The sequence below is a fragment of the Portunus trituberculatus genome, chromosome 9 (assembly GCF_017591435.1).
Source record: "Portunus trituberculatus isolate SZX2019 chromosome 9, ASM1759143v1, whole genome shotgun sequence".
In the NCBI taxonomy this organism is placed as follows: domain Eukaryota; kingdom Metazoa; phylum Arthropoda; class Malacostraca; order Decapoda; family Portunidae; genus Portunus; species Portunus trituberculatus.
The window spans coordinates 10,409,633-10,435,449 of record NC_059263.1 but is presented as its reverse complement, the minus strand read 5'-3'; the positions used below and the strand labels follow the sequence as shown (position 1 = coordinate 10,435,449).

General features: G+C 43.9%; 1 protein-coding gene and 1 long non-coding RNA gene across 3 annotated transcripts in view; both read left to right on the top strand.

Annotated features, from left to right (window-relative positions):
• LOC123501380 (carbohydrate-responsive element-binding protein-like) overlaps window positions 1-9,181 on the top strand; it is an 88,229-nt gene extending 79,048 nt beyond the window's left edge. For both annotated transcript variants that reach the window (XM_045250192.1, XM_045250193.1), the window contains 7 exons: window positions 3,453-3,747; window positions 4,003-4,346; window positions 4,636-4,757; window positions 5,577-5,727; window positions 6,420-6,547; window positions 7,166-7,419; window positions 7,977-9,181. In XM_045250192.1, the coding sequence (XP_045106127.1) occupies window positions 3,453-3,747; window positions 4,003-4,346; window positions 4,636-4,757; window positions 5,577-5,727; window positions 6,420-6,547; window positions 7,166-7,419; window positions 7,977-8,101 (1,419 nt within the window). In that variant the 3' untranslated portion in view covers window positions 8,102-9,181. The remainder of the gene's footprint in view (window positions 1-3,452; window positions 3,748-4,002; window positions 4,347-4,635; window positions 4,758-5,576; window positions 5,728-6,419; window positions 6,548-7,165; window positions 7,420-7,976) is intronic.
• A 14,025-nt stretch (window positions 9,182-23,206) lies between these two features.
• LOC123501377 lies at window positions 23,207-25,404 on the top strand. Its single transcript, XR_006673616.1, has 3 exons — window positions 23,207-23,330; window positions 24,202-24,229; window positions 25,031-25,404. It is a non-coding gene; the product is annotated as an uncharacterized LOC123501377 (long non-coding RNA).
• Window positions 25,405-25,817: the final 413 nt, after the last annotated feature.

Sequence of the window (25,817 nt, the reverse complement as noted above, 5' to 3'; positions counted from 1 at the left end):
AAAGATTTGAAGACATAAAAGAACAAACAAAAGATCTTATACAAATTTAAAACAGAGAGAGAGAGAGAGAGAGAGAGAGAGAGAGAGAGAGAGAGAGAGAGACTATGTGCAACTTAATAGGAGAAAATAAGAACAATAAGCAAAGTTTTGGTGGTAATGATGGTTGTTATAATGATTCTCTCTCTCTCTCTCTCTCTCTCTCTCTCTCTCTCTCTCTCTCTCTCTCTCTCTCTCTCTCTTGTGAAAGGTAGATTATACCCATCAATCAGTATTAACCACATCAGTAATTATGAAGACATTTTTTATACTCATGAAAGATAAAATTACTCATGTCACACTACATACTTTAATCTCCTCTCTGAAATTAAATGACTAGTAGAGTGGACATGTCACTGATTAATATTGTTCCTAAAGTGAGAGGAAAGAGAGTTTTTACATTTCTTGTGTGGGAACTGTGATGCTTGTACTGTAGTGGAGCTTGGTCTGCTGAAGACAATGATGGGAAGAGACTGGAGGAGTGATAGGAGGAACATAGCAGGGATGATGATAGCCCAGAATGTACTATTAGGAAAGCTCTAGACTGTTACAAGAAATGGATTAAAGAAATGAAAAATTAGTGAACTATTTTGTCAGTATAGAAAAATGCTACTAAAGGCGCGGTCACACGAGCGTTTTTTCACGCAACTTTAAGCCAGCAACGTTTTGTCCCCGGTTATTTATCACCGAGAATGGTCACACGGTGGAAAGCTCCGAGTGAACTATAGTTTCGGTGTATGTTATAAACGGCGCGAGAACCGAGTCGAATCCTCTTAATTTTTGTGTATCCCCGATCCAAAGGCTACACTGAGAGTGCTCATCAGTTCTGATTTCAAAGTAAACATACAATATCAACACTAAGAAGGAGAGAGATCTGCAGAAACCAGCTTCACCGCATCTAGCCTGCCTATCGCACCTTTGGGACACTAGAGGCTGTGACATCACAGCCTGCATGGCCCCAACATAACCTCAAGAAGATCATGGATCCTGATGTTGTACTACAGCATATGTGATGCTGGACTATTTGAACAGGCGTGTATGGAGCCGTGATTGGTTGAAGATTTTATGTTGCCGCAACTTTAATAATCCTCAGATATGATAAAACACACACATACACACTGCGTAGTGTAGTGGTTAGCACGCATGACTCACAATCGAGAGGGCCGGGTTCGAGTCCCGGTAAGCGACGAGGCAAATGGGCAAGCCTCTTAATGTGTGGGGTGTGTTCACTTAGCAGTAAATAGGTACGGGATGTAACTGGAGGGGTTGTGGCCTCGCTTTCCCGGTGTGTGGAGTGTGTTGTGGTCTCAGTCCTACCCAAAAACAAAGATCAGTCTATGAGCTCTGAGGTCGCTCCGTAATGAGGAAGACTGGCTGGGTGACCAGCAGTTGACCGAGGTGAATTACACACACACACACACACACACACACACATTGTGAGGAACAATTCAACAAAGGAGGAGCTGAAAAGCAGGTTGAGGGCTGAGAATATTTAGAGATGATTCAGATAAGTTGTGAGTGTGTGTGTCTGAAGAATGATAAGTGTAATGAAAGAAGCAGCATGCAAGTGGGTTGTCAATATGTAATGTGTTGAGGCAGGACTTAGACCAGGGGTTCTCAACCTTTTTCTTGTTAAGAACCCCCCTGAGTTTTAAGACCATCTACCCAAACCCCTGATAATCTGACATAGAACAGAATGTTAATTTAGTGACTGACATTAACTCAACTGCATATTGAGCCATGTAAGTACACCTGGAAATCTTGTGAACCCCTGGAGTTTGCAATTTCTCAGATTGAGAACCCCTGAGTGAGGCATTGGAAAGACAAGCATGTTACATAGAAACCGTTCTATTTGGTAGACATTCAGCCATCAGATTCTATAAATTATAAAGAAGGGATGGAGTAAAGGCTAGGCTGTGAGGGTACTTGTCTATGTATGTCTATCTATCTATATCTGGCCATCTATCTATCAATCTGTTTATATATCTTCATCAGTCTATTTATATCTATCAGTCAGTTGGCCAGTCACTCTATCACCCAGTCTATCTATCCATCTATAGGTCAGTTTGTCTATCTAGCCTTCTGTGATTTTTTTTTTTTTTTTTTTTTTTTTTTTTTTTTTTTTTTCTTTTTTTTTTTTCTTTTCCTTATCAGTCAATATGTCTATTTATCAGTCAGTGTGTATTTACCTAGTTGTAAATACACATTGTGTGTGTGTGTGTGTGTTTATTGTATATACAATGAGGCAAATGGTTGAGTGGCATGAAGGAAACAGGACAGGAATGCTTATCAAGGGAGTGACTTGTATATACACCTCACAAGGCTTCTCACCAGGGATTCCAAGTCACGGGCTGCCACCAGCACTGATGCACCTGTCACTATTGTGTTTGGGTTTCCACTGTGTCCTGTTTCCATAGATGTTTAATTTCTCTCATTGCTTGCTCTCAATGTAGAGGATGATTGATAAGATTTCCATGTGTTTGTATCAATGGCAAGGAGTCTTTGTTAAATTGTCACTAGAATGATAAAAGTACCCCTCAAAACTCTTAGAGTACTTCTGTAATTTTCTAAATGCTTGTGTCAGTTCTTCATGTCTTTATTTTTCACATTGACAATGCTGGTTTTTTTTTTTTTTTTTTTTTTTTTTATCAGTTGAATATGAAAATATCCTTCAAAACCCTAAGTAATCCTTGTTACAATTTAAATTTTTTTTCTCTTATTAGGACTGTCAGGTTTTCATGTCTTTTTCACATTGGTTTCTTATTGAATATCACTAATGCAATAGAAATACACTTGAAAAACCCAGTAACTTCCACCAGAACCTGTAAAGTGTAGGAAGCAGGGGATAATGATTGGGGGAGCAGTGGAAAGCAACTCAGCCTTGGTCTTGAGGATCACGTGTGGGGCTTGTGACTCTCGGCTCCTTTGAGCATAAAGATCCTATAGTCAGATTTGTGTGCAAAGTTAAGCTTGATCTGTTCACATACCTCACACCCCATCTGTGGCTTTTGGGGACAGTAAGTACGTGCTCATCAGAGAAACAGTGTGTGTTCTCAGTAAGGTGTGAGCCTCACTCTGTTATTCACTGAGGAGTGACTGTACTGTGAGGGAGGAAACAGTGACAGGACCCAGCATTAGGTAGTCAAATTCAGTAACTTTTTGGTCATGTTTGAGTGAACTAGTGACTTTTTCTATAAATTCCATCCAATATTTTTCATTGCATCCTTTTTAAATTAACCTACAGTTTTTTACTGTATTGCAGAAGAAACAGTGATGTTTCACTATTACTTGATCATATTTACTTTATATTTTTATTTTATTAGTTTTATATGTATTGATTTGTAAACTTGTTAAAAACTCATGACAATTTTTCTCATTAGCTCCTTAGATTGACAACAATGTGTTTACCCCAACAGTCTGTGCCACGGCGCCGGTCCCACAGCTCAGGGGGCAGCAGCAGTGGCAGCAGCAGTGGGGCCATAGTGGGCTCACCATCACTGGCTCCCTACCAGATGATCAGTGGCCTTCCCAACCCTGCCCCAGCCCAAATGCCACCGTCAACCCTTCCCCACATAGCCCCAGCCCCAGCCCCACCTCCTGCCGTGGCCCAAGTTCCGGCCTCCCTGATGGTGCAAGCCCCAGTCCTTGCCTCAGTCCAGGCCAACGGTTCTTCCTCCACGCCAGCCTTGCTTGCTCATCTTCTCACCTCAGGTTGGTGTGGAAACTCAGATGGATGTTAGTGTACGGTGCAGTGAGAGTCCCATGTCTGTGTCTGTACAGCATGTGGTACCTTTGTGTGTGCTGACAGGGTGAAAGGTGGGTGTGGCAAAGTGGGCAAGATGGTAAAGATAATTAATGAGCAGTTGTAGGAAGGATAAGCAAGGTGATGAAAAGCAATGCTAGGATGTCAGTAAATGTTATATATCTATTTGTCTGTCTATCTATCTATCCCTCTATTTACTATAGGTTCATATCAAGTTGCTGGTAGCAGCAGCAGCAGCAGCAGTAGTAGTAGTAGCAGCAGTAGCAGCAGTACCCTGTCAGTGACCAGTGTGGCACAGCCAATGGTCAGCACAAGTCGCCACAAGACTGAAGGCGACGGCATCAAGACCACGTCCCTTGTCATCCCTGGCCTTATCACAGGCTGCGGCTCCCCCACCACCAGCTGCATCACCAGCAACAACACCGTGTACACCCTGAGTAGTGACATGTGCAGCGTGAAGCCAGTGGCCACAGCCTCCCTCATCATGCCACCCATCACCCTGTCAGCCGTCACGCCATCCAACCTCAAAACACAAACATATTCTCAGGTGTGTGTTCTATCTGCTTATTGTAAACTCACTTGTGGTACAGCTAAGCATGTCACATTATCAGGTACTGGGAAATTGAGATGAGTAGCAGTAGTAATAGTATGTATGCAGACTGGTCATAAATTAAACTTAACCATCTTCCTATTCACACACACACACACACACACACACACACACACACACACACACACACACACACACACACACACACACACACACACACACCTTATTCACACACACACACACACACACACACACACCCAGTACCTCACCATCTTTTCTGTTGCAGTCAATCCCACCATGGAGTAGCCCGTGTTCTCCTCCCAGCCTCATGAAGCAGTCCCCGCCCCACCCCGAGCCCACCTCCCCACACATGGTCAACATCCCCTCACCCCCCAACAAGGCCTTCAGGTGGGTGGGTGGTGGTGGTAGTGGTAGTACATAAAGTCTTAGTTGCCTAATGTCTTTTTTTTTTTTTTTTTTTTTTTTTTTTTTTTCAGTCAGTCAGCCATCCTATCTATTTTAAGAAATAGGAACATATTTTTCCTCTGTTTTAGTTGTTTAAAGGGTTTTACAGTGGCAGTTGTTGTGGTGATGATAGTAGTGGCAGCATGGGAAGTCTTAGTTGCCTTAAGTCTGTCAGTGTCAGCCAGTCAGTCCTCATGTCCACTAGGAGAGAAAAATTTCACTTCCTTTCTCCTTTTTTTTTCTAGTTGCAAAGAAATGGCTGTCAGGTTCTAATAAAGAGCATAAGACAGCAAAACACTACCAATATCTCCTAAATTGCGTCATGACTATAGTATCACGTCTCATTCACTCATGATCTTAATTACTCTCAGCTGACTCAGAACAGTAAATGCAGGGGAGAGAAACTGAGCCAGTATTCACTATAAACTCTAATTTCTACACCTACCCCATCTCATATCCATGCTCCTGTTAATCCTAATATTCCCCATCTTCAGGGCTTTAGAACAGCAAAATTTAAGAAAAAATAAAAAAACTTTTATTCAACACAAATTCTACATAGTTTTTACACCTTGCCTCCCTTATCCTTATCCTTATCCCTTTTAATCCTAATCACCTCCATCCTCAGGGCTTTAGAGTAGCAAATTTGAGGAAAGAAAACAGAGACAGTATTCACCACAAACTAATTTCTACACTTAGCCTGCCTCATCCTTACCTATGCTCCTGTTAATCTTAATCCTCCTTGTCCTCCTCCTCTTGGTGCAGGCCAAAGAGTGACTCAGATAGGGTGCAGTACAAGGAGCACCGACGAGTGTGTCACATCAACGCAGAGCAGAAGCGTCGCTCAAACCTGAAAAACAACTTTGACATGATGCACCAGTTGATCCCTTCCATCAGTCAGAATGCCAACGCCAAGGTGAGGAGTGGTGGTGGTGGTGGTGGTGATTTGTTTAGGCCAGAATTTGTTTATTTCTTTGTGGTTAATTAGGTTACTTTCTGTAGTGTGTTAAGTAGTTATTATTTTTGTATCTCATTTGTTTATTGTAGTTTGTTGTAGTTGTGTTGCATATGCTTGAGAAGACAGACTTAAGCGCAGTGAACTTAATCGTTTATCTATCTGTTTATCAATTTATCTATTTGTGGTTGTTTTAGTATCAGTGGCTAACTTTTTCAAAATCTTCAATGATTACCTTTTCTGAAAATTGCATATTGAATGAGCTTTCTTTTTTCCTCCTTTTTCTTTTTTACATTTGGCCAGACTCCTGCTTCTTCATCTCTCAAATCAGCAAATTTTGGTCTTTCAGTATGTTTTAATTCTTTCCTCACCTCCTTTCACATCAATTTTTTTTCCATCTGTCTATATACCACATACCTCTCTCTCTCTCTCTCTCTCTCTCTCTCTCTCTCTCTCTCTCTCTCTCTCTCTCTCTCTCTCTCTCTCTCTCTCTCTCTCTCTCTCTCTCTCTCTCTCTCTGATCAGCAAGTTTCTATTTTGATAAAAACAAGTACATCATATTTTCACTAACTCCCTGTCATATCAAATCCCTGTCCATCTGTCAATATACTACACCTTCACCCTTTCTCTCTCTCTTTCTCTCCCTCTCACAGATCAGCAAGGCAGTCATGTTGCAGAAGGGAGCAGAATACATCCAGCAATTGAAATCTGAGAGGCAGCAACTGACTGAGGAAGCAGAGAAGCTCAGATCACAGATAGAGAACCTCAGCTTTGAAATCAGGTGAGGGGAAGCTGGTGTTGTCTGTGGTGGCAGCACGGGATGGGAAGACTCACCTGAAACTCACAAATAGTATCGGTAGTCAGTGTAAGATGGGGAGAAATGTTTGAGTGTGTTTTGTATAGATAGACTTCATATCTCTCTTTTTTCTTCTTTTCTTTTCTTTTCTTTTTATTTATTTATTTATTTTATTTATTTATTTATTTATTTATTTTATTTATTTATTTATTTATTTATTTATTTATTTATTATATATATATATTTTTTTGCCCCTTTTTTGTCATTATTTTTCTTTGGGTGTGTTTGTTTATTTTGTCTCTTATTTTTTGGTGTATTTTTTGTTATCTTCTCTCTTTTTCTTTGTGTGTTTTTATATTATCTTTTTTGTGTGAGTGTACTTCTATTATCATATCTCTTTTTCTTTGTGTGTTGTGTATTTGTTATCTTTTTTTCCATGTATTTTTGCTATCCATTTTTTTGGTGTGTGTGTATTTATATCATCTCATTTCTTTGTGTGCATTCTTGTCATCTTACCTCACTCCTTGTGTGCTTTCCTGTCATTACATATATCCACTAAGTAACAAACATAATGGAATACTAACACTCCTGCCTCCTTCGCAGCAATGCCCAAGCACAGCTGCCAGCCACAGGTGCCCCCATGACCCACGCCCGCTACAGCAAGCTCAAGGAGATGTTCTCAGCATATGTGAAAGAGCAGACGCTGGCTAACTGGAAATTCTGGATCTTCTCGTTGATCACAGAGCCTCTGCTGGAGTCATACAATAACAGTGTGAGCACAAGTTCTGTCGACGATCTTTGCCGCTCCTCCCTGGCCTGGCTGGATCAACAGTGCTCCCTCAATACCTTGCGGCCTTGTGAGTATTGTGTTGTGTGTGCAGGAGTGATGTAGATGTATGCTATGGTTTGTGCCCAATTATGGATAATCCTTTTTGCTTTCTTTTTGGGGCATGTCACCATCAATGGGCCTTATTTTTCTTCCTTTTCCTTCCCTTGGGCAGTGTCACTTCTACATGAGAAAAAAAAAATAGATAAGTAGAAAGTTTGTTTATATGAAGTATAAAGTGATAATGAGCCACATGTGTAGTGATAGGACAATCAAGGTTGGATTTACATTGCCATGAATGCCTTCACAAAAGTTCAGTTCCCAGTGGAAGCCTCTCATGTTCAGTGTATCCCTCAGTCCTCAGATCAACTTGTAAGCATTTATGTGATCCTCCAGCTAGGCATAATACACACAGTATTAGTAACACTCAGATGTGATACTTTGTTGTACAGTGAAAGAGTAACAGTAGGAATGATTTACTGTGTTGTATTGGCTGTGAATGGAATGCTAGATTAACATTACAGCTATCAAATATTTCTCTCTCTCTCTGGTATATAACAAGAGAGTAAAAGAGTTTTATATTCTCAGTGGTGTCCAGTTCAATGAGGAAGCTAAGCACCACCACCAACGTGCTGGCGAACCCTGAGGGGCTGCCGGAGGAGGTATTCCGGCGCGTCACCAAGCAAGAGGGGGAGCGCTTCTACCCCCGGTGATACTGGCTTCGTTCCTCCACCCCTCCCTCTCCCCCTGACAGCCACTGCCAGGAGCCAGGAGTGTGATGGGCTTGAGGGGGATGCAGGGAGTCTTGGGGGAGGGCTGGGCTAGGCTTGGTTGGGCTGGATTGCCACAGAGAAGACACGTCCTTCACTACCATGCTTTTGTCAGTGTATCATTTAGGGGTGTTGTGTGTGCTGGCAGCGAGTCATGTATGTACATATGTATGTGTGTGTGTGTGTATGTGTGTGTGTGTGTGTGTGTGTGTGTGTGTGTGTGTGTGTGTGTGTGTGTGTGTGTGTGTGTGTGTGTGTGTGTGTGTGTGTGTGTGTGTGTGTGTGTCGTCCATGAACTGAGGTCTGGATGATGTGATACTACCAATGCAACGCCTCTAACTGAGCGCATGGGGGGAGGGGGAGGGGACGCCTGGACAGACACAGGTGAAAACACAAAATAAATCAATCAGCTTGAAGTACAAATCCTTCTCTGGTCGCCTCTCTGCCTTGAGTGGCCACAGCTTAGAGAGAGAGAGAGAGAGAGCTCCTTTGTGTGACAGTGTGTACAGATTGCAGACCCTTGTGCCAAGAGACAATACGGGGCGCTTTACTTACAGAAAGAGAAGGAGTGACTCACCAATAGAATATGAGTTTTAAAGGCAGACAGCCCTTCCCTATATTTGATACTGTTTTTACTCTCGCTGCCAGACAGTGTTTTAGTGTAGCAGGAGGAGATGATGAAGGGCTGGCCAAGGCTCACCTCCTCCTCGTCAGCAGTGATTCTTTGCAGTTACTATACACGCGAGCAGGAACTATCGTGTGTTTGAGTGTATGTTTGTATGTGTGTGTATAATATTATCTCCTAGGTTGTATTTTTTTTTAATTATGCTAGCAAGATAATACAAAAGTTATATGTATTTATTATTATGTATTTTGTTATGTTTGATGAAGAGGGGGCCACAGGTAGACAGATTAATTGGTCCTCAGTTCTCACACACTGATGATTTCTTGAGTATTTAATGTTAATCCAAGTGAGAGGTGAAAGTTGTGAAGATGTTTTACAAATAAAGACATTTACTACAACTTGTGTGTTGGTGAGACCATTTCACTCATCCATGACTACTTGTGAACCAATATCTTCTTTTTATTATATATTTAAAATTCATTACTTTTTTGTTCTGCTGATTCCTAATGATTTTGTCTACACTATCCTTTTTATATACCTTAGGACACTTCAGTACCTCCATTGGAATCCTTTTTAATCTTGTCCTGTCCTCAATGCTATTAATTTTAAGGATGCTGATTAGTTGCACTTCATCTTTGCTATGTATATCCTATTCAAGGATTGTGCCTTCCTTCATCCCATTGGACACTGTAGAACTCTCACCAAAGCCCCTTCTCATCTATTTACTTCCAGCACGTTTAATACACTCAAATGTGGCACAACTGTCTTCCATAGTCACTAGCTGCTTGTTTTCAATCAAAAATATTCAAGGTCCTGTACTCTATCATTTCTAGTACTCACCTTGTCATCCACCTCCTTTACCTCCCAGTGAGTTGTCTCCTGCATCCCTAGAACTATCTTAAGCAAAATTTGCTAAAATCTTGCCTGTTCTTCTTTCATTCTTGCTTGTTCATTCATTCATTCTTGCTTTTTTTCATTCATTTTTGCTTGTTCTGTGTGATATTTCCTTCAGTTTCTTTTGCATTGTATGCAGCTAATTTTTTTTTTTTTTTTTTTTCATATTTCTCATATAGTACCTTACGTTTTTGCTGTGTTCTCTCTCTTGGTCCTTTATTTCGTTTTTATGTAATTTAGACACTTCCAAAAGTTCTGCTAACATAAGTTTGCCATATATTAACTATCAAAATTCAGGGCATTTTCACTAACGCCAGATATAATATTGAAAAGCATGTAAATCAATAACAAAAAACTATTTACTTACCTTTTGGTGCAGTAACAAGTTCACAAGGCCAAACAAACAATATACAACCTGATGCCTATATCGTTATCAACACAGGTTAAAAAGAAAAGATTGGCGCGCAACATCAGGCCAATCATGCGACGAAGGCAAGACTGTGAAAGGCGCCCTTATCCCACCGTACAAAAAAAAAAAAAAAAACTTGAGGCGGTGGGCAAGCTTACGATCGCAGCTTACACCCTAAGAAGTTTAATAAGAGAAGGTGGCATGACGTCACAGAAGTGAAGCCAGCGCCCTATTGGTCCGCTGCTGCCTTTACCCCCTTTACTCCCAAAACACTGCCAGCCGCCCATTGAAAATACATGGGAACACACGAGTTACGCTTATTATTTTAAGCCTCATGTCCGCCTCTGCCCTCATGTCTTAAGGGTGCCTACCACATATATGACCTTAAAAGATTCGTAATAGTCGTGGCATACCGTGGCACGAAGTTTTAGACGGTAAATCATACATACAAATTAGATAATAGTGTTTTCCAGCTCTTGGGTGAGAGATGTGAAGATGTCTTTGCGGCAAATGTATGACTGAACAAGGTCATGTACACATGTAAATATACATATCCATGTATACATGCGCATTTAAATAAAAGATAAATAAACTGTATATCAGGTGAAAGTTGGTCTGAAAATTGATTATTCTTGGTATAGCAATTACTTATCAAATGCATGTCAAATGCTCTCTCTCTCTCTCTCTCTCTCTCTCTCTCTCTCTCTCTCTCGCTTTGATTTAGAATGATATGTGTGATTTCATGTCACTGGGAATTTGAAAAAGCATCAATCACTGAAATTTTATTTCACTATTTGTTCCTTGCCATGTAATGTACAAGAAAAAATAATCTTTTTACCATAATTTCTCCCGGAAACGACCTGCTGTATTTCCTTCAATATTGTAACTATTATGCAAATACCGTTATTAATAGTCTACATGACATATTTATGAAACTATAGTGTGGTTTACATTAGTCAAACCATCAGTAATTTCTTCTTAGTTTTCCTCTAGTAATGAAAAAGTGGCAATTTCCCATTGCTTAACACAGAAGAGGTGTAAAGGCAGGTTCACACGTGCCATTTTTTTTTTTTTTTTTTTTTTACGTACGTAGTTTTTCGACTCGCAATCAGCGTCTAGTGACTGCAGAAAGCAGTCGCAAATCAAGCCCATGTTGGTCTTGCTATTCGATTTGTGACTTTTCGTCGTGACGTCACGGAGTAAGCTTTGAAAATGTAAACGTTGTCCAGATATAGAGAAGATGCCAGAGTTGGTGAGGGAAAAAGAACACATCTGGGGCCCCAGTAAAAAAAAAAAAAAAACATCGTCGTTCGACGAAATAGCTGCCACTCTACAAGACGTTTCTCTCAATACAGGGTGTTGTTGGAGGTGAGGATTGAAGACTTGTCTGGATTTCATTTAATCGCAATGTGCATAGTCTTCTTAAGGTTAGTGTGTGGTATACACTCCTTTTTCCTTTCTTCTCTCTTACCATTTGAACCTATAGAAATATGACATATTTTTAAACATTTGATGGAAGCTGAAATTCCAGACATTTGAGGAATTTTCATGAATTTCCCATGGACGCAAATTTCGGCACGTGGATTCCGAATTTCCGGACATGTCCGGGAAAATCCAGACGCAGGAGACGTTTTGTAGTTGTACCTGCATGTGGTTTGAGGTTAATGAAATGTTTGCAAAACGTTCATGTGCCTTTGTTTTTCCTATGCCTGTCCTTGACTCGTGTGACCTAGCGGTACTAACATTGACCGATCTCTCCCGCAACGCACGAACATAAACCCGGAGTTGCTGTAATGTGATTCTGCAGCCACCACAGAATACCGCGGCATTCCGTTAACTTCATTATTCCGGTGTTCTAATGTTTGTTGAGCTATGTGACGGCTGCTGGGAGGATCTCATGTATTTGGGAGTCTTCACCCTCACGCATTTCCCTGGAAGGGGCACGCAAACATAGCATCCTGTCTTCACATCACTCACTTTTGCAATAATCATTATCACTGCACTATCACGGTAGTCTTCTTATCTCCCCAGAGCAGGTTGAAATTATGGGATGTGCCCGACCACCCATGGCTTCCCCATAGAAGAATGCAGCAGGGAGACTACAGACACTGCCGTAATCATTCATCACATCCATTTTTCTTCACAAATAAAAGTTCACTCTTCCCCTCACCCACCTCGCTAATAAAGTTGTTCAGCGATCCTTTAATCACTAATCCTTCACAACTCTATTACTATCCGTGGTTCGAAATCCACGTAAAGCTGTAGGTCCCTCCGCTATACGGAAGTACTTCTTACTCCATCCTTTCTATTTGTCATCCTTTTCCCTACTACTGTCTTACACTCACTCTTCCTGCTTCACGTTGTTTTGGTGCTTGCTTCCTGAAAGACATGAATATTTGGCCACCATTTCCGTGCAGGTGCGGTGCCCTAATCCGTGGCATTGGCGGTGCTGAGCTTTGGCGTGCTCGGTGTTGGTGCGCTTTGCTCGGCTCCTCCTGGTCTTGTCCTGGCGTCCTTTTTCATGTCCGGTCAGCAACATTCTAGAAAAAAAAAAAAAAAAAAAAAAATCATCTTGCGCCTGTGTTAAGCCCCAGTGATTTTACTCTCCTATTTAAACCTCTTTTCTTATCACCCCGTATTCTTCCTCTTTCCCCACTTCCCCCCTCTCCATCTTTCTTTTGATGTTCATGTTCACGTTCATGACTCGCTCGCTCTCAGATCCCCCCAGTTCTTCCGTGAGGAAAGTCTGCTGGTCCTCCAGCTCTTCTCCCGCAAATTCTTCCTGCGTTCACTCATCCTGTGCCCCTTCAATGTCCACCTAATATTAGGTGGACATTGTACCCCTTGTCATCACAGCGTGTTCTTCTCCGCTAACGCTTTCGTTGTGTGTGACACCTTGTATTCAGTATTGTACGGTATTACACCCCAGTGAACTGAAGGAGTTGTGCTAAGTGTTTCATGCCTCCTGCCTGTCTAAGTCCTGCCTGCAGAGGAAGGTTGCTGCTGCAGGGGAAGGTTGCTGCTGCAGGGGAAGGGAGCTGCTGCAGGGGAAGGTTGCTGCTGCAGGGGAAGGTTACTGCTGCAGGGGAAGGTTGCTGCTGCAAGAGACGGGAGCTGCTGCAGGGGAAGGTTGCTGCTGCAAGAGACGGGAGCTGCTGCAGGGGAAGGTTGCTGCTGCAAGAGACGGAGCTGCTGCAGGGGAAGGTTGCTGCTGCAAGAGACGGAGCTGCTGCAGGGGAAGGTTGCTGCTGCAAGAGACGGAGCTGCTGCAGGGGAAGGTTGCTGCTGCAAGAGACGGGAGCTGCTGCAGGGGAAGGTTGCTGCTGCAAGAGACGGGAGCTGCTGCAGGGAAGGAGCTGCTGCAGAGACGGAGCTGCTGCAGGGAAGGTTGCTGCTGCAGGGAAGGTTGCTGCTGGGGGAAGGTTACTGCTGCAGGGAAGGTTGCTGCTGCAAGAGACGGGAGCTGCTGCAGGGGAAGGTTGCTGCTGCAGGGGAAGGTTGCTGCTGCAAGAGACGGGAGCTGCTGCAGGGGAAGGTTGCTGCTGCAAGAGACGGAGCTGCTGCAGGGAAGGTTGCTGCTGCAAGAGACGGGAGCTGCTGCAGGGGAAGGTTGCTGCTGCAAGAGACGGGAGCTGCTGCAGGGGAAGGTTGCTGGTGCAGGGGAAGGTTGCTGCTGCAGGGGAAGGGAGCTGCTGCAGGGGAAGGGAGCTGCTGCAGGGGAAGGTTGCTGCTGCAGGGGAAGGTTACTGTTGCAGGGGAAGGTTGCTGCTGCAGGGGAAGGGAGCTGCTGCAGGGGAAGGTTGCTGCTGCAGGGGAAGGTTGCTGCTGCAGGGGAAGGTTGCTGCTGCAGGGGAAGGTTACTGCTGCAGGGGAAGGTTGCTGCTGCAGGGGAAGGTTACTGTTGCAGGGGAAGGTTGCTGCTGCAGGGGGAAGGTTGATGCTGCAGGGGAAGGTTACTGTTGCAGGGGAAGGTTGCTGCTGCAGGGGAAGGGAGCTGCTGCAGGGGAAGGTTGCTGCTGCAGGGGAAGGTTACTGCTGCAGGGGAAGGTTGCTGCTGCAGGGGAAGGTTGCTGCTGCAGGGGAAGGGAGCTGCTGCAGGGGAAGGTTGCTGCTGCAGGGGAAGGTTACTGCTGCAGGGGAAGGTTGCTGCTGCAGGAGAAGATTGCTGCTGCAGGGGAAGGTTACTGTTGCAGGGGAAGGTTGATGCTGCAAGGGAAGGTTGCTGCTGCAGGGGAAGGGAGATGCTGCAGGGGAAGGTTGATGCTGCAGGGAAGGTTGCTGCTGCAGGGGAAGGTTGCTGCTGCAAGAGACGGGAGCTGCTGCAGGGGAAGGTTGCTGCTGCAAGAGAAGGAGCTGCTGCAGGGGAAGGTTGCTGCTGCAAGAGACGGGAGCTGCTGCAGGGGAAGGTTGCTGCTGCAAGAGACGGGAGCTGCTGCAGGGGAAGGTTGCTGCTGCAAGAGACGGGAGCTGCTGCAGGGGAAGGTTGCTGCTGCAAGAGACGGGAGCTGCTGCAGGGGAAGGGAGCTGCTGCAAGAGACGGGAGCTGCTGCAGGGGAAGGTTGCTGCTGCAGGGGAAGGTTGCTGCTGGAGGGGAAGGTTACTGCTGCAGGGGAAGGTTGCTGCTGCAAGAGACGGGAGCTGCTGCAGGGGAAGGTTGCTGCTGCAGGGGAAGGTTACTGCTGCAGGGGAAGGTTGATGCTGCAAGAGACGGGAGCTGCTGCAGGGGAAGGTTGCTGCTGCAAGAGACGGGAGCTGCTGCAGGGGAAGGTTCCTGCTGCAAGAGACGGGAGCTGCTGCAGGGGAAGGTTGCTGCTGCAAGAGACGGGAGCTGCTGCAGGGGAAGGTTGCTGCTGCAGGGGAAGGTTGCTGCTGCAGGGGAAGGGAGCTGCTGCAGGGGAAGGTTGCTGCTGCAAGAGACGGGAGCTGCTGCAGGGGAAGGTTGCTGCTGCAAGAGACAGGAGCTGCTGCAGGGAAAGGTTGCTGCTGCAAGAGACGGGAGCAGCTGCAGGGGAAGGGAGCTGCTGCAAGAGACGGGAGCTGCTGCAGGGGAAGGTTGCTGCTGGAGGGGAAGGTTACTGCTGCAGGGGAAGGTTGCTGCTGCAAGAGACGGGAGCTGCTGCAGGGGAAGGTTGCTGCTGCAAGAGACGGAGCTGCTGCAGGGGAAGGTTGCTGCTGCAAGAGACGGGAGCTGCTGCAGGGGAAGGTTGCTGCTGCAGGGGAAGGTTGCTGCTGCAGGGGAAGGGAGCTGCTGCAGGGGAAGGTTGCTGCTGCAAGAGACGGGAGCTGCTGCAGGGGAAGGTTGCTGCTGCAAGAGACGGAGCTGCTGCAGGGAAGGGAGCTGCTGCAAGAGACGGAGCTGCTGCAGGGGAAGGTTGCTGCTGCAAGAGACGGAGCTGCTGCAGGGAAGGTTGCTGCTGCAGAGACGGGAGCTGCTGCAGGGGAAGGTTGCTGCTGCAAGAGACAGGAGCTGCTGCAGGGAAGGTTGCTGCTGGAGGGGAAGGTTACTGCTGCAGGGGAAGGTTGCTGCTGCAAGAGACGGGAGCTGCTGCAGGGGAAGGTTGCTGCTGCAAGAGACGGGAGCTGCTGCAGGGGAAGGTTGCTGCTGCAGGGGAAGGTTGCTGCTGCAGGGGAAGGGAGCTGCTGCAGGGGAAGGTTGCTGCTGCAAGAGACGGGAGCTGCTGCAGGGGAAGGTTGCTGCTGCAAGAGACGGGAGCTGCTGCAGGGGAAGGGAGCTGCTGCAAGAGACGGGAGCTGCTGCAGGGGAAGGTTGCTGCTGCAAGAGACGGGAGCTGCTGCAGGGGAAGGTTGCTGCTGCAAGAGACGGGAGCTGCTGCAGGGGAAGGTTGCTGCTGCAAGAGACGGGAGCTGCTGCAGGGGAAGGTTGCTGCTGCAAGAGACGGGAGCTGCTGCAGGGAAGGTTGCTGCTGCAGAGACGGGAGCTGCTGCAGGGGAAGGTTGCTGCTGCAAGAGACGGGAGCTGCTGCAGGGGAAGGGAGCTGCTGCAAGAGACGGGAGCTGCTGCAGGGGAAGGTTGCTGCTGCAAGAGACGGGAGCTGCTGCAGGGGAAGGTTGCTGCTGGAGGGGAAGGTTACTGCTGCAGGGGAAGGTTGCTGCTGCAAGAGACGGGAGCTGCTGCAGGGAAGGTTGCTGCTGCAAGAGACGGGAGCTGCTGCAGGGAAGGTTGCTGCTGCAGGGGAAGGTTACTGCTGCAGGGGAAGGTTGCTGCTGCAAGAGACGGGAGCTGCTGCAGGGGAAGGTTGCTGCTGCAAGAGACGGGAGCTGCTGCAGGGGAAGGTTGCTGCTGCAAGAGACGGGAGCTGCTGCAGGGGAAGGTTGCTGCTGCAAGAGACGGAGCTGCTGCAGGGAAGGTTGCTGCTGCAGGGGAAGGGAGCTGCTGCAGGGGAAGGTTGCTGCTGCAAGAGACGGGAGCTGCTGCAGGGGAAGGTTGCTGCTGCAAGAGACGGGAGCTGCTGCAGGGGAAGGTTGCTGCTGCAAGAGACGGAGCAGCTGCAGGGAAGGGAGCTGCTGCAAGAGACGGGAGCTGCTGCAGGGGAAGGTTGCTGCTGCAGGGGAAGGAAGCTGCTGCAAGAGACGGGAGCAGCTGCAGGGGAAGGGAGCTGCTGCAAGAGACGGGAGCTGCTGCAGGGGAAGGTTGCTGCTGCAAGAGACGGAAGCTGCTGCAGGGGAAGGTTGCTGCTGCAAGAGACGGGAGCTGCTGCAGGGGAAGGTTGCTGCTGGAGGGGAAGGTTACTGCTGCAGGGGAAGGTTGCTGCTGCAAGAGACGGGAGCTGCTGCAGGGGAAGGTTGCTGCTGCAAGAGACGGGAGCTGCTGCAGGGGAAGGTTTCTGCTGCAAGAGACGGGAGCTGCTGCAGGGGAAGGTTGCTGCTGCATGGGAGGGGAGCTGCTGCAGGGGAAGGTTGCTGCTGCAAGAGACGGGAGCTGCTGCAGGGAAGGTTGCTGCTGCAGGGAAGGTTGCTGCAGGGGAAGGGAGCTGCTGCAGGAAGGTTGCTGCTGCAAGAGACGGGAGCTGCTGCAGGGAAGGTTGCTGCTGGAGGGGAAGGTTACTGCTGCAGGGGAAGGTTGCTGCTGCAAGAGACGGGAGCTGCTGCAGGGGAAGGGAGATGCTGCAGTGGAAGCTATGTAGAGTGTTTTACAGGGAATCTGTGCAATCAGGGATGACATGAAATACCTTGTGATTTTGTACAAGAATATTTCAATAATCATAGTTCCAATATTATTTCCTTTTCTGAAGAAAGTTAAGGTGAATTTTGAATTAGGTTTGGTTAAGTTAGGTTACTGTTCATAAATTTTTTCACAGACACTGATGTATCTTTAAAGGTGAAAAGTATACAAATGAAATCTAAATTCAAATAACTGCAAATTCTATGCAGCAAAAATTATATCACAAATCCGTGTATCATGGTTGATAAGTTAAACTGAATATATAGTAACGTAACCAAACTTAACCTAATCTGCTTCGGTAAAGGAAATTATTTAGAAATATGATTGCTGGAAAATTTCTGTGCAAAATCACCAGCGATTTAATGAAACACACACACACACACACACACACACACACACACACACACACACAAGCAAGTCATATCGAACAGACAATTTGGGTTCAGGACGGGGCGGTCATGTGTATCAAACTTATTAAGCTTTTACTCCAGAGTTATTGCAGGACTTGAAACAGAGATGGATGGATAGACACAGTATACCTGGACATTAAAAAGGCTTTTGATAAAGTCCCGCACGGAAGATTACTTTGGAAACTGGAGAACATAGGAGGACTGCGTGGATCCTTGCTCAAATGGACAACAGATTACTTGAAGGATAGGGAAATGAGAACTGATCACAGATGCATACTCATCTTGAAGTAAAGTAACTAGCGGAGTGCTACAAGGGTCAGTGTTAGCCCCCATTATGTTTCAAGTTTATGTAAACGACATTCACATTGGGATAAATAGTTATATAAATTTATTCGCTGATGATGCTAAATTGCTAAAAGTTATCAAAACCAGAGAGGACTGTCTACTGTTACAGGAAGATTTAAACAAGATCTATGAATGGAGCAAGAAGTGGAAATTGGAATTTAATGCCAAGAAATGTCACATAATGGAACTAGGAAAGAGTAAGACAAGACCAGCATGGAACTATTTGATAGGGGAGGAGCAAATAACGAAGACTAAAGAGGAAAAAGATCTTGGAGTGATCATACAAGAAAATCTGAGCCCTGATAAACACATAAACAAGATATTTGGACTATCATACAAGATGTTGACTAATATAAGAGTGGCTTTTCATTACATGGATAAAGATAAGATGAAAAAAATCATCACAAGCATGATACGCCCAAGGCCGGAATATGCAGCAGTGGTATGGTCTCCGAGCTCTAAAAAAGATATTAGAAAACTGGAAAGGATACAGAAGATTGCTACAAAGATGGTGCCTCACATATGAAGAACGACTGAAGGAAATGGGACTGCCAACCTTACAAGATAGAAGAGAACGCGGGGACCTAATAACAATGTATAAGATAGTAAATGATATTGAAAAGATAGATAAAGAAGACCTGGTGCTGTTGACAGAAGATGGAAGGACAAGAGGACATGAAAAGAAGATCAGGATGAGGCAGTGTGTGAAGGATGTTGTAAAATACAGTTTTTCACACAGAACGGTGGAAAAATGGAATGCGCTGGATAATGGAATTGTTCCAGCACATAGTGTTCATAACTTTAAAGAAAAACTAGATAAATGGAGATATGGAGACAGGACACTGTCTCCATATCTCCATACGCTCGAACCCTGTACAATACAACTAGGTAAATACAACTAACGCATTTCACGGAGAGTGAGTCATTGTTTTTCGCGAATATCTTTCAAACTAATGAATTGATCGGAATGGTACTTTGACTCTGTGTACAAGACACCTTCCGCTATTTTTTGGTCATACTGAGCATGGCCAAATGGTGTTAGTAAAAGCGTTTACTCCTGACGTTTAAAGCCGTACACAATCGAACGTGTAGGGGAGATAGCGGGAGTGTTGGAGGAGGAGGGGGGAAGCGAGTGGGAGAGAGGAACGTAGGGAGGAATGAGATGGGGGATTGTAGACGTTCATATGGATAGGTTGGCGAGGCTCGGCAACACCGTATATCTCAAGAGTAATCGCTTTTACTAACATCATTTGGCATTGCTTAGTATGACCAAAAATTAGCGGAAGGTGTCTAGCACACAGTGTCAAAGTACCATTCCGATCAATTCATTAGTTTAAAAGATATTTGCGAAAAACAATGACTCACTCTCCGTGAAATGCATATATATATATATATATATATATATATATATATATATATATATATATATATATATATATATATATATATATATATATATATATATATATATATATATATATATATATATATATATATATATATATATGTGTGTGTGTGTATGTGTGTGTAATTTACCTCGGTCGCCTGATGGTCACCCAGCCAGTCTTACCATCACCGGGAAAGCGAGGTGTGTGTGTGTGTGTGTGTGTGTGTGTGTGTGTGTGTGTGTGTGTGTGCATACATATGTATATCGGATAAGACCTTGCGGCTGGTCCGAGTGGCTGGAAGCTGCCTGGTGGAAAACACCTCCGTGTAAACCCGCAGGTAATTACAATGTTAGAGGAACAAAGAAAAGCAACAAGACACTGTCTTGCCATTAGAATCTCAACAAAGGTGTCATAGAAATCAGGAACTTTACTCTCTTATATCTATGAAATGCTCTCAGTTTTCAGAGACAGACAGAGAGAGAGAGAGAGAGAGAGAGAGAGAGAGAGAGAGAGAGAGAGAGAGAGAGAGATGTAAGGCAGCTTTAGCCAATTACTATACTGCCATTATAGAAAGATGACAGCTGTTGCTTTCGTTAGAAATATGATAATTACGTACAAATCTGATTCATACTATTCTGCACGGTGAATACTAGATAAAAGTCATGACTATTTATTTCTAATTCAAGAATGATGTTTTCTTTTTCTTTGGCGCCAATAATTGCTGTCTTAATCCCTTCAATACTAGGACGCGTTTCCACATTCATTCTGGTTACTGTTTGGAAATTATTATATATATATATAGCGTCAGAAACTTATGGGGGAATTGATATTATATAGTAAAGACTCTGACCATTAATCTTTTGACCCCCGCTCCCTAGAACCTTCCTAATGCAAATAAAATCGTCTAATCATACCCCCAAAAATTAAGGTTAAAATGGGTCTCAGTAAGGAAGGACTTAAAGTCTCGCCTTCACGTGCTGCATTCAGGACAGCACTGTGAGAGCCCTTTCTGCGTCAGTGCGCCAATCTTAACATGCACTTCCGATCTGTCTTTTTTAGATGCTTATAATCATATCCTGTTCAATAATTTACTTAGTATTATTTATCTTTTTATCTATTCATATATTTACTTGTTCATTCATTCTGTAATCTATAAAGTTTTTTTTTTTCTTGTCTATCGATATATCTAACAATTCCAAATTTTACTCAATAACAGGCCAAGCACGCACACACACACACACACACACACACACACACACACACACACACACACACACACACACACACACACACACACACACTTGTGGGAATCTATATGATGGGAGATGGAATAGTTAAAAAGGAAAAGGACTTAGGAGTGACGATGGAAGAAAACAATCAACCAGTAAGCCATATTGATAGAATTTTTAGAGAAACATATAATTTGCTAATGAATATTGGAGTAGCATTTCACTACATGGACAAAGAAATGATGAAGAAATTGATAAGTACTATAATAAGACCCAGATTGGAATATGCAGTAGTGTGGATCCCTCATAAAAAGAAACACAAGAAAATTGGAGAGGCTACAAAAAATAGCTACAAGAATGGTTCCAGAATTTGAAGGGATGACATATGAGGAGAGACTAAAGGCTATGGATCTACCAACCCTGGAGCAAAGAAGGGAGAGAGGAGACCTGATACAAGTTTATAAATTGATCAACGGAATGGACCAAGTGGATAATGAGAAACTGATCCGGAGAGAAGAATATGACATCCGAAGCACAAGATCGCATAGTAAAAAGCTGAGAAAAGCAAGATGTCTGAGAGATATTAAAAAAAATATAGTTTCCCGCAGAGATGAATTGAGACGTGGAACAGTTTAAATGAAGAAGTAGTGTCTGCAACGAGTGTGCATACTTTTAAAGTAAGATTGGATAAGTGTAGATATGGAGACGGGGCCACACGAGCATAAAGCCCAGGCCCTGTAAAACTACAACTATGTACGGAACATCCTCACGTAAACTGAGTGACTCTTTTATCTTCCCTAACATTGAAGATGAAGGAGATATTGAGCTTAAGCTGGTGAAGGGGATTTTGTTTGCTCCATTGTCAGCACCCACTCCTAGATTGAAGCGATTCGTCAGATTCCAACACTCTCTGGCATCCTACAATGTTAAGTAGGCCTGCCTTCATAGCTTTGTAGGGTAGACCAGCCCTATATGGTACTTTTGTACAGCAGAAAAACATGTCAGTGGATTGAAAGATTGTTTAATTTTATTTTGATGATACTCAGTGATTAAAGAAAAATCTTCAATTTACTGAATATCAACATTTATTACTTTGTCATCCTATAAGGATTAGAATGATTTCTTTTGTTATGTTTAAGCAGTGTGATGTGTAGGATGACCTGCTGTGATTCAAACAATTTGATACTGAATATTTTTGTACTTTTTTGTACAATAAAGTTTGATGAATAACCTTTCACTTTGTGTTTCAACATGCAGTGTTTTGTAGGTACATATCTATGTTGCCAATCACATTGAAATCATCATTGGAGCCCATGCAAGGGAATGGAAGGGCAAACTGGTAATATATTTAATTGTTTATATATATATATAAAAAAAAAAAAAAATTCTGAGGGACCTACATGCCTGTACAGATCATCCACACCTGTGGACGATCTGTACACTTTTATTTATTTATTGTTTGTTCTTACCTTATTTTCACCCATTAATATTGTGATGCCAAAACTGTGCCATACACACAACATAGCCAAATGACTATATTTTATATTAATAACTTCAACTTTACGTAATTCACTAAAGTTTTTTTTTTATGATTATTTAAAAAAAAAATGTGTACGATCCGTCCCCAACTCACCCTACAAATTTTCAATCGTGAGCGTGGCGGCAGATCAGCAACAGCAACAGCAGCAGCAAATTCTTCCCGACTTACATGTGCCCTGACCTGAGCAGCGAACAGGATGAGGGTTCCTTCCAAGGCAGCGGTACAGAAAATTGTGGCGAGACACAGGAAGAAGGAGGCGCATGTGTCAAAGAGAGCCGCTGCGGAGTTGTACCTATTCTACCTGGTCTTCCTGAAAAAACTCGCCAAGGCCTGTGACAGCTACGCCATAGAGTATATGGATGCCCGTCTTGCTACGTGTCACTTTTACCTTACTCCTCGTATGTGTGAGGTGTTATTGTTATAAGTTCTTAACATTTTGGCAATTTTTTACTCCTGCACCAGTCTCGCTATTCCTGATGGGGCACAGTCCTAATGAAGTCGTTCCTGCTGCTGCTGCTGTCTCTCTCTCTCTCTCTCTCTCTCTCTCTCTCTCTCTCTCTCTCTCTCTCTCTCTCTCTCTCTCTCTCTCTCTCAGCTGACAAGACGTTGGAATGAAAGCATGATAACCAAAATAGACCCAACTTCAACCCAACCAAAGTTATAACCATGCTATTGGTTGGAAGGGTTCTGAAGAAGTATCAGTGGTGCGTGTTGCCTTAACTAAATTAAGTTCACCAACTGCAAGTCCTGCGTGCGCCAGGCAGACCTCCATTGGGCTTAAATATTAGGTACTATTATCATTACTTCTACTGCTGCTGCTACTACTACTACTGCTACTACTACTACTACTACTACTACTACTACTACTACTACTATTAGTAGTAGTAATAGTAGTTGTAGCAGAAGTAGTAGTAGTAGTAATAGTAGTAGTAGTAGTAGTCGTAATAGTAGTATGAGTAGCATTGTCGTTTTTATTGTTATTGCTGTTGTTGTAGTTATAATGATCTATTTATTTATCTCTTTTTAGACATGAACTCTCGGCTCATGGTAATTCCCATGGAATCACTTCCCAACCAGGACGTCATATGGCTGGCGGACTATGTGCTGAACCCCAGGAAGCGAAACCAGCAGGGTAACACAGAGCCTTCAGTAAGTAGTTCCGTTGAAAGAAATATATGTATTGAAAGGCGGTTTTCTTTGTAGAGTCTCGAGTTGCCCTTATCGATTTGTTTTGCTGCTGTCTAACTACCTTCCCGTTTAGTCAATGAAAGGAATTTGAGCTTTCGCAAAGAAAATATTCCATCAAATTGTAAGATACTCTGCGAATAACGTGAATGGAATTTGACAATGTAAACATGAAAAGACGGTCATAACATCTTTGAACTCAACAGCAAGATGCTCTCATGGACAAATTGTAATCCAACATGGTACAAGTACTACAAAATATATAAACCGAATTTCATAAAGTTTCACATGTTACATGCACAGCCTGAACATGTTCTCTTACAGCCTCTGGTGAGCTTGAAGGTCAGATTCACCTCGAATGAGTGAGCATGCTCTCTCTGTGTGATCTTTACTTCAGCAATTCTGTAACACCATGTAACAAACAGTACATGCAGTGTGCTTATTTAATATTTGTGTCCGTGATCAGATTTGACCTCGTCCGATGTAACATGTTAGAGGTCAGAATTGTCCTGCTCTTGTCGCCGTTGCGTCTTTAAAGTCCTCCAAACCTTCAGCTCGTGTCAAAAACAGTCATGTGAATGTCATGAGGCTAATGGACCTCATTGAAGTACCAGTGTGGCATACAGCCATCTCGATGTTATGGCTCAAAGTTAGCGTCTGTGCTGAATTGCATGAGGGTACCTTTGGAAATGACTTTGAAAATAACACACACACACACACACACACACACACACACACACACACACACACACACACACACACACACACACACACACACACACACACAATGCACGTTCATATAACGAGTATTGATAAAACCTTTTGTGTTTTGCAGAGTGTCTGGCTAGGGACCAACGTACATAGTAAGTATGAAAGAACGAATGCATAGATAAATGGAGATGCAATTTAACATCAGCAAAATTAAAGTGTTAACATTGATAGAGGATATCACATAATAGACACAATAAAAAGTGAGTCTTTGATAACATAGATAATGAAAAATTGTTGAGTTCTATTTAACTCTCTACATTGGGAAAAAATAGTACGTAGATGCCGTAAAGGAAATCATCTACTAGCACTCACCTTTTAAAAGCGTTAAAAGTAGAAGTTCCGAAATAATATTACAGATTTACTTAGTCAAACCTCATCTAGATTATGTTGTGGAGTGTTAGTCTCCATATTACAGGAATGAATGATATAAGTCTGTTAGAATCAGTCTTGAGGAGAATGTCTACAGGTAGCAAAGGATGGATAAGTAGTCCTTACCACCGGATAGGAGATTATAGATTTTGAGTTTACATTCCTTATAGAGGCGTAGATTAAGAAGGGATCGGATAGAGGTCTTTGAATGGAATGAGGAATATAACAAGGATATAATGAATAAAATATTAGGATAGCACGAGAAATAACGAATTCCACCCCAATAAACTTAAATTTCAGAGAGAGAGAGAGAGAGAGAGAGAGAGAGAGATTTGTTGTTAGATAAAATGATAGATAAATGGATTCCTAATGGCAATGGGAATTTCAAAGTAAGTTTAGGACAGTTCGTGGATGGAGATAATAGGTGGATATATTACTTAGGCATGTTTCATACATGGACTGCCACGTGCAGACCTGATGGCCTCTTGCACCTTCATTATTTCTTTGTGTTCTTGTGTTCTTAGATTAATTATCGGCCTCTTTCTGTGATAAGAAGCAACGGAGCTGGAGGCTACTGGCAGTTACTCTCCGAGTCCGACCTTGGCCTCAGTTGCTGCTGCACATGCTCCTCGTGCCCTATCAGTGACTTCTCACCACTTGTTTTGTGTTGCCGATCAGGAGGAAAACTCAACATGCAGGAAGACAAGCAAAGTCTGCAAATGTGAAAGAAAGCTATTAAAAAAAAAAAAAAAAAAAACAGGAAAGTCGATATTTGTTATAATAATAAGCAACTTCATGATTTTGTTTGAATGCTTCACTCACTGACATCAGACCTGCTCTGAAATTATGTAATGCAACACTGGCCACAGTTCATAACTCAATAAACTAACGTGTCATCCACTATTTTTACCTTAACTTTATGCAGTTACCCTTGCACACACACACACACACACACACACACACACACACACACCGCGTAGTGTAGTGGTTAGCAAGCTCGAGTCACAATCGAGAGGGTCCGGGTTCGAGTCCCGGAAAGCGGCGAGGCAAATGGGCAAGCCTCTTAATGTGCAGGGTCTGTTCACCTAGCAGTAAATAGGTACGGGATGTAACTCGAGGGGTTGTGGCCTCGCTTTCGCGGTGTGTGGAGTGTGTTGTGGTCTCAGTCCTACCCGAAGATCGGTCTATAAGCTCTGAGCTCGCTCCATAATTGGGAAGACTGGCTGGGTGACCAGCAGGCAACCCTGGTGAATTACACACACACACACACACACACACACACACACACACACACACACACACACACACACA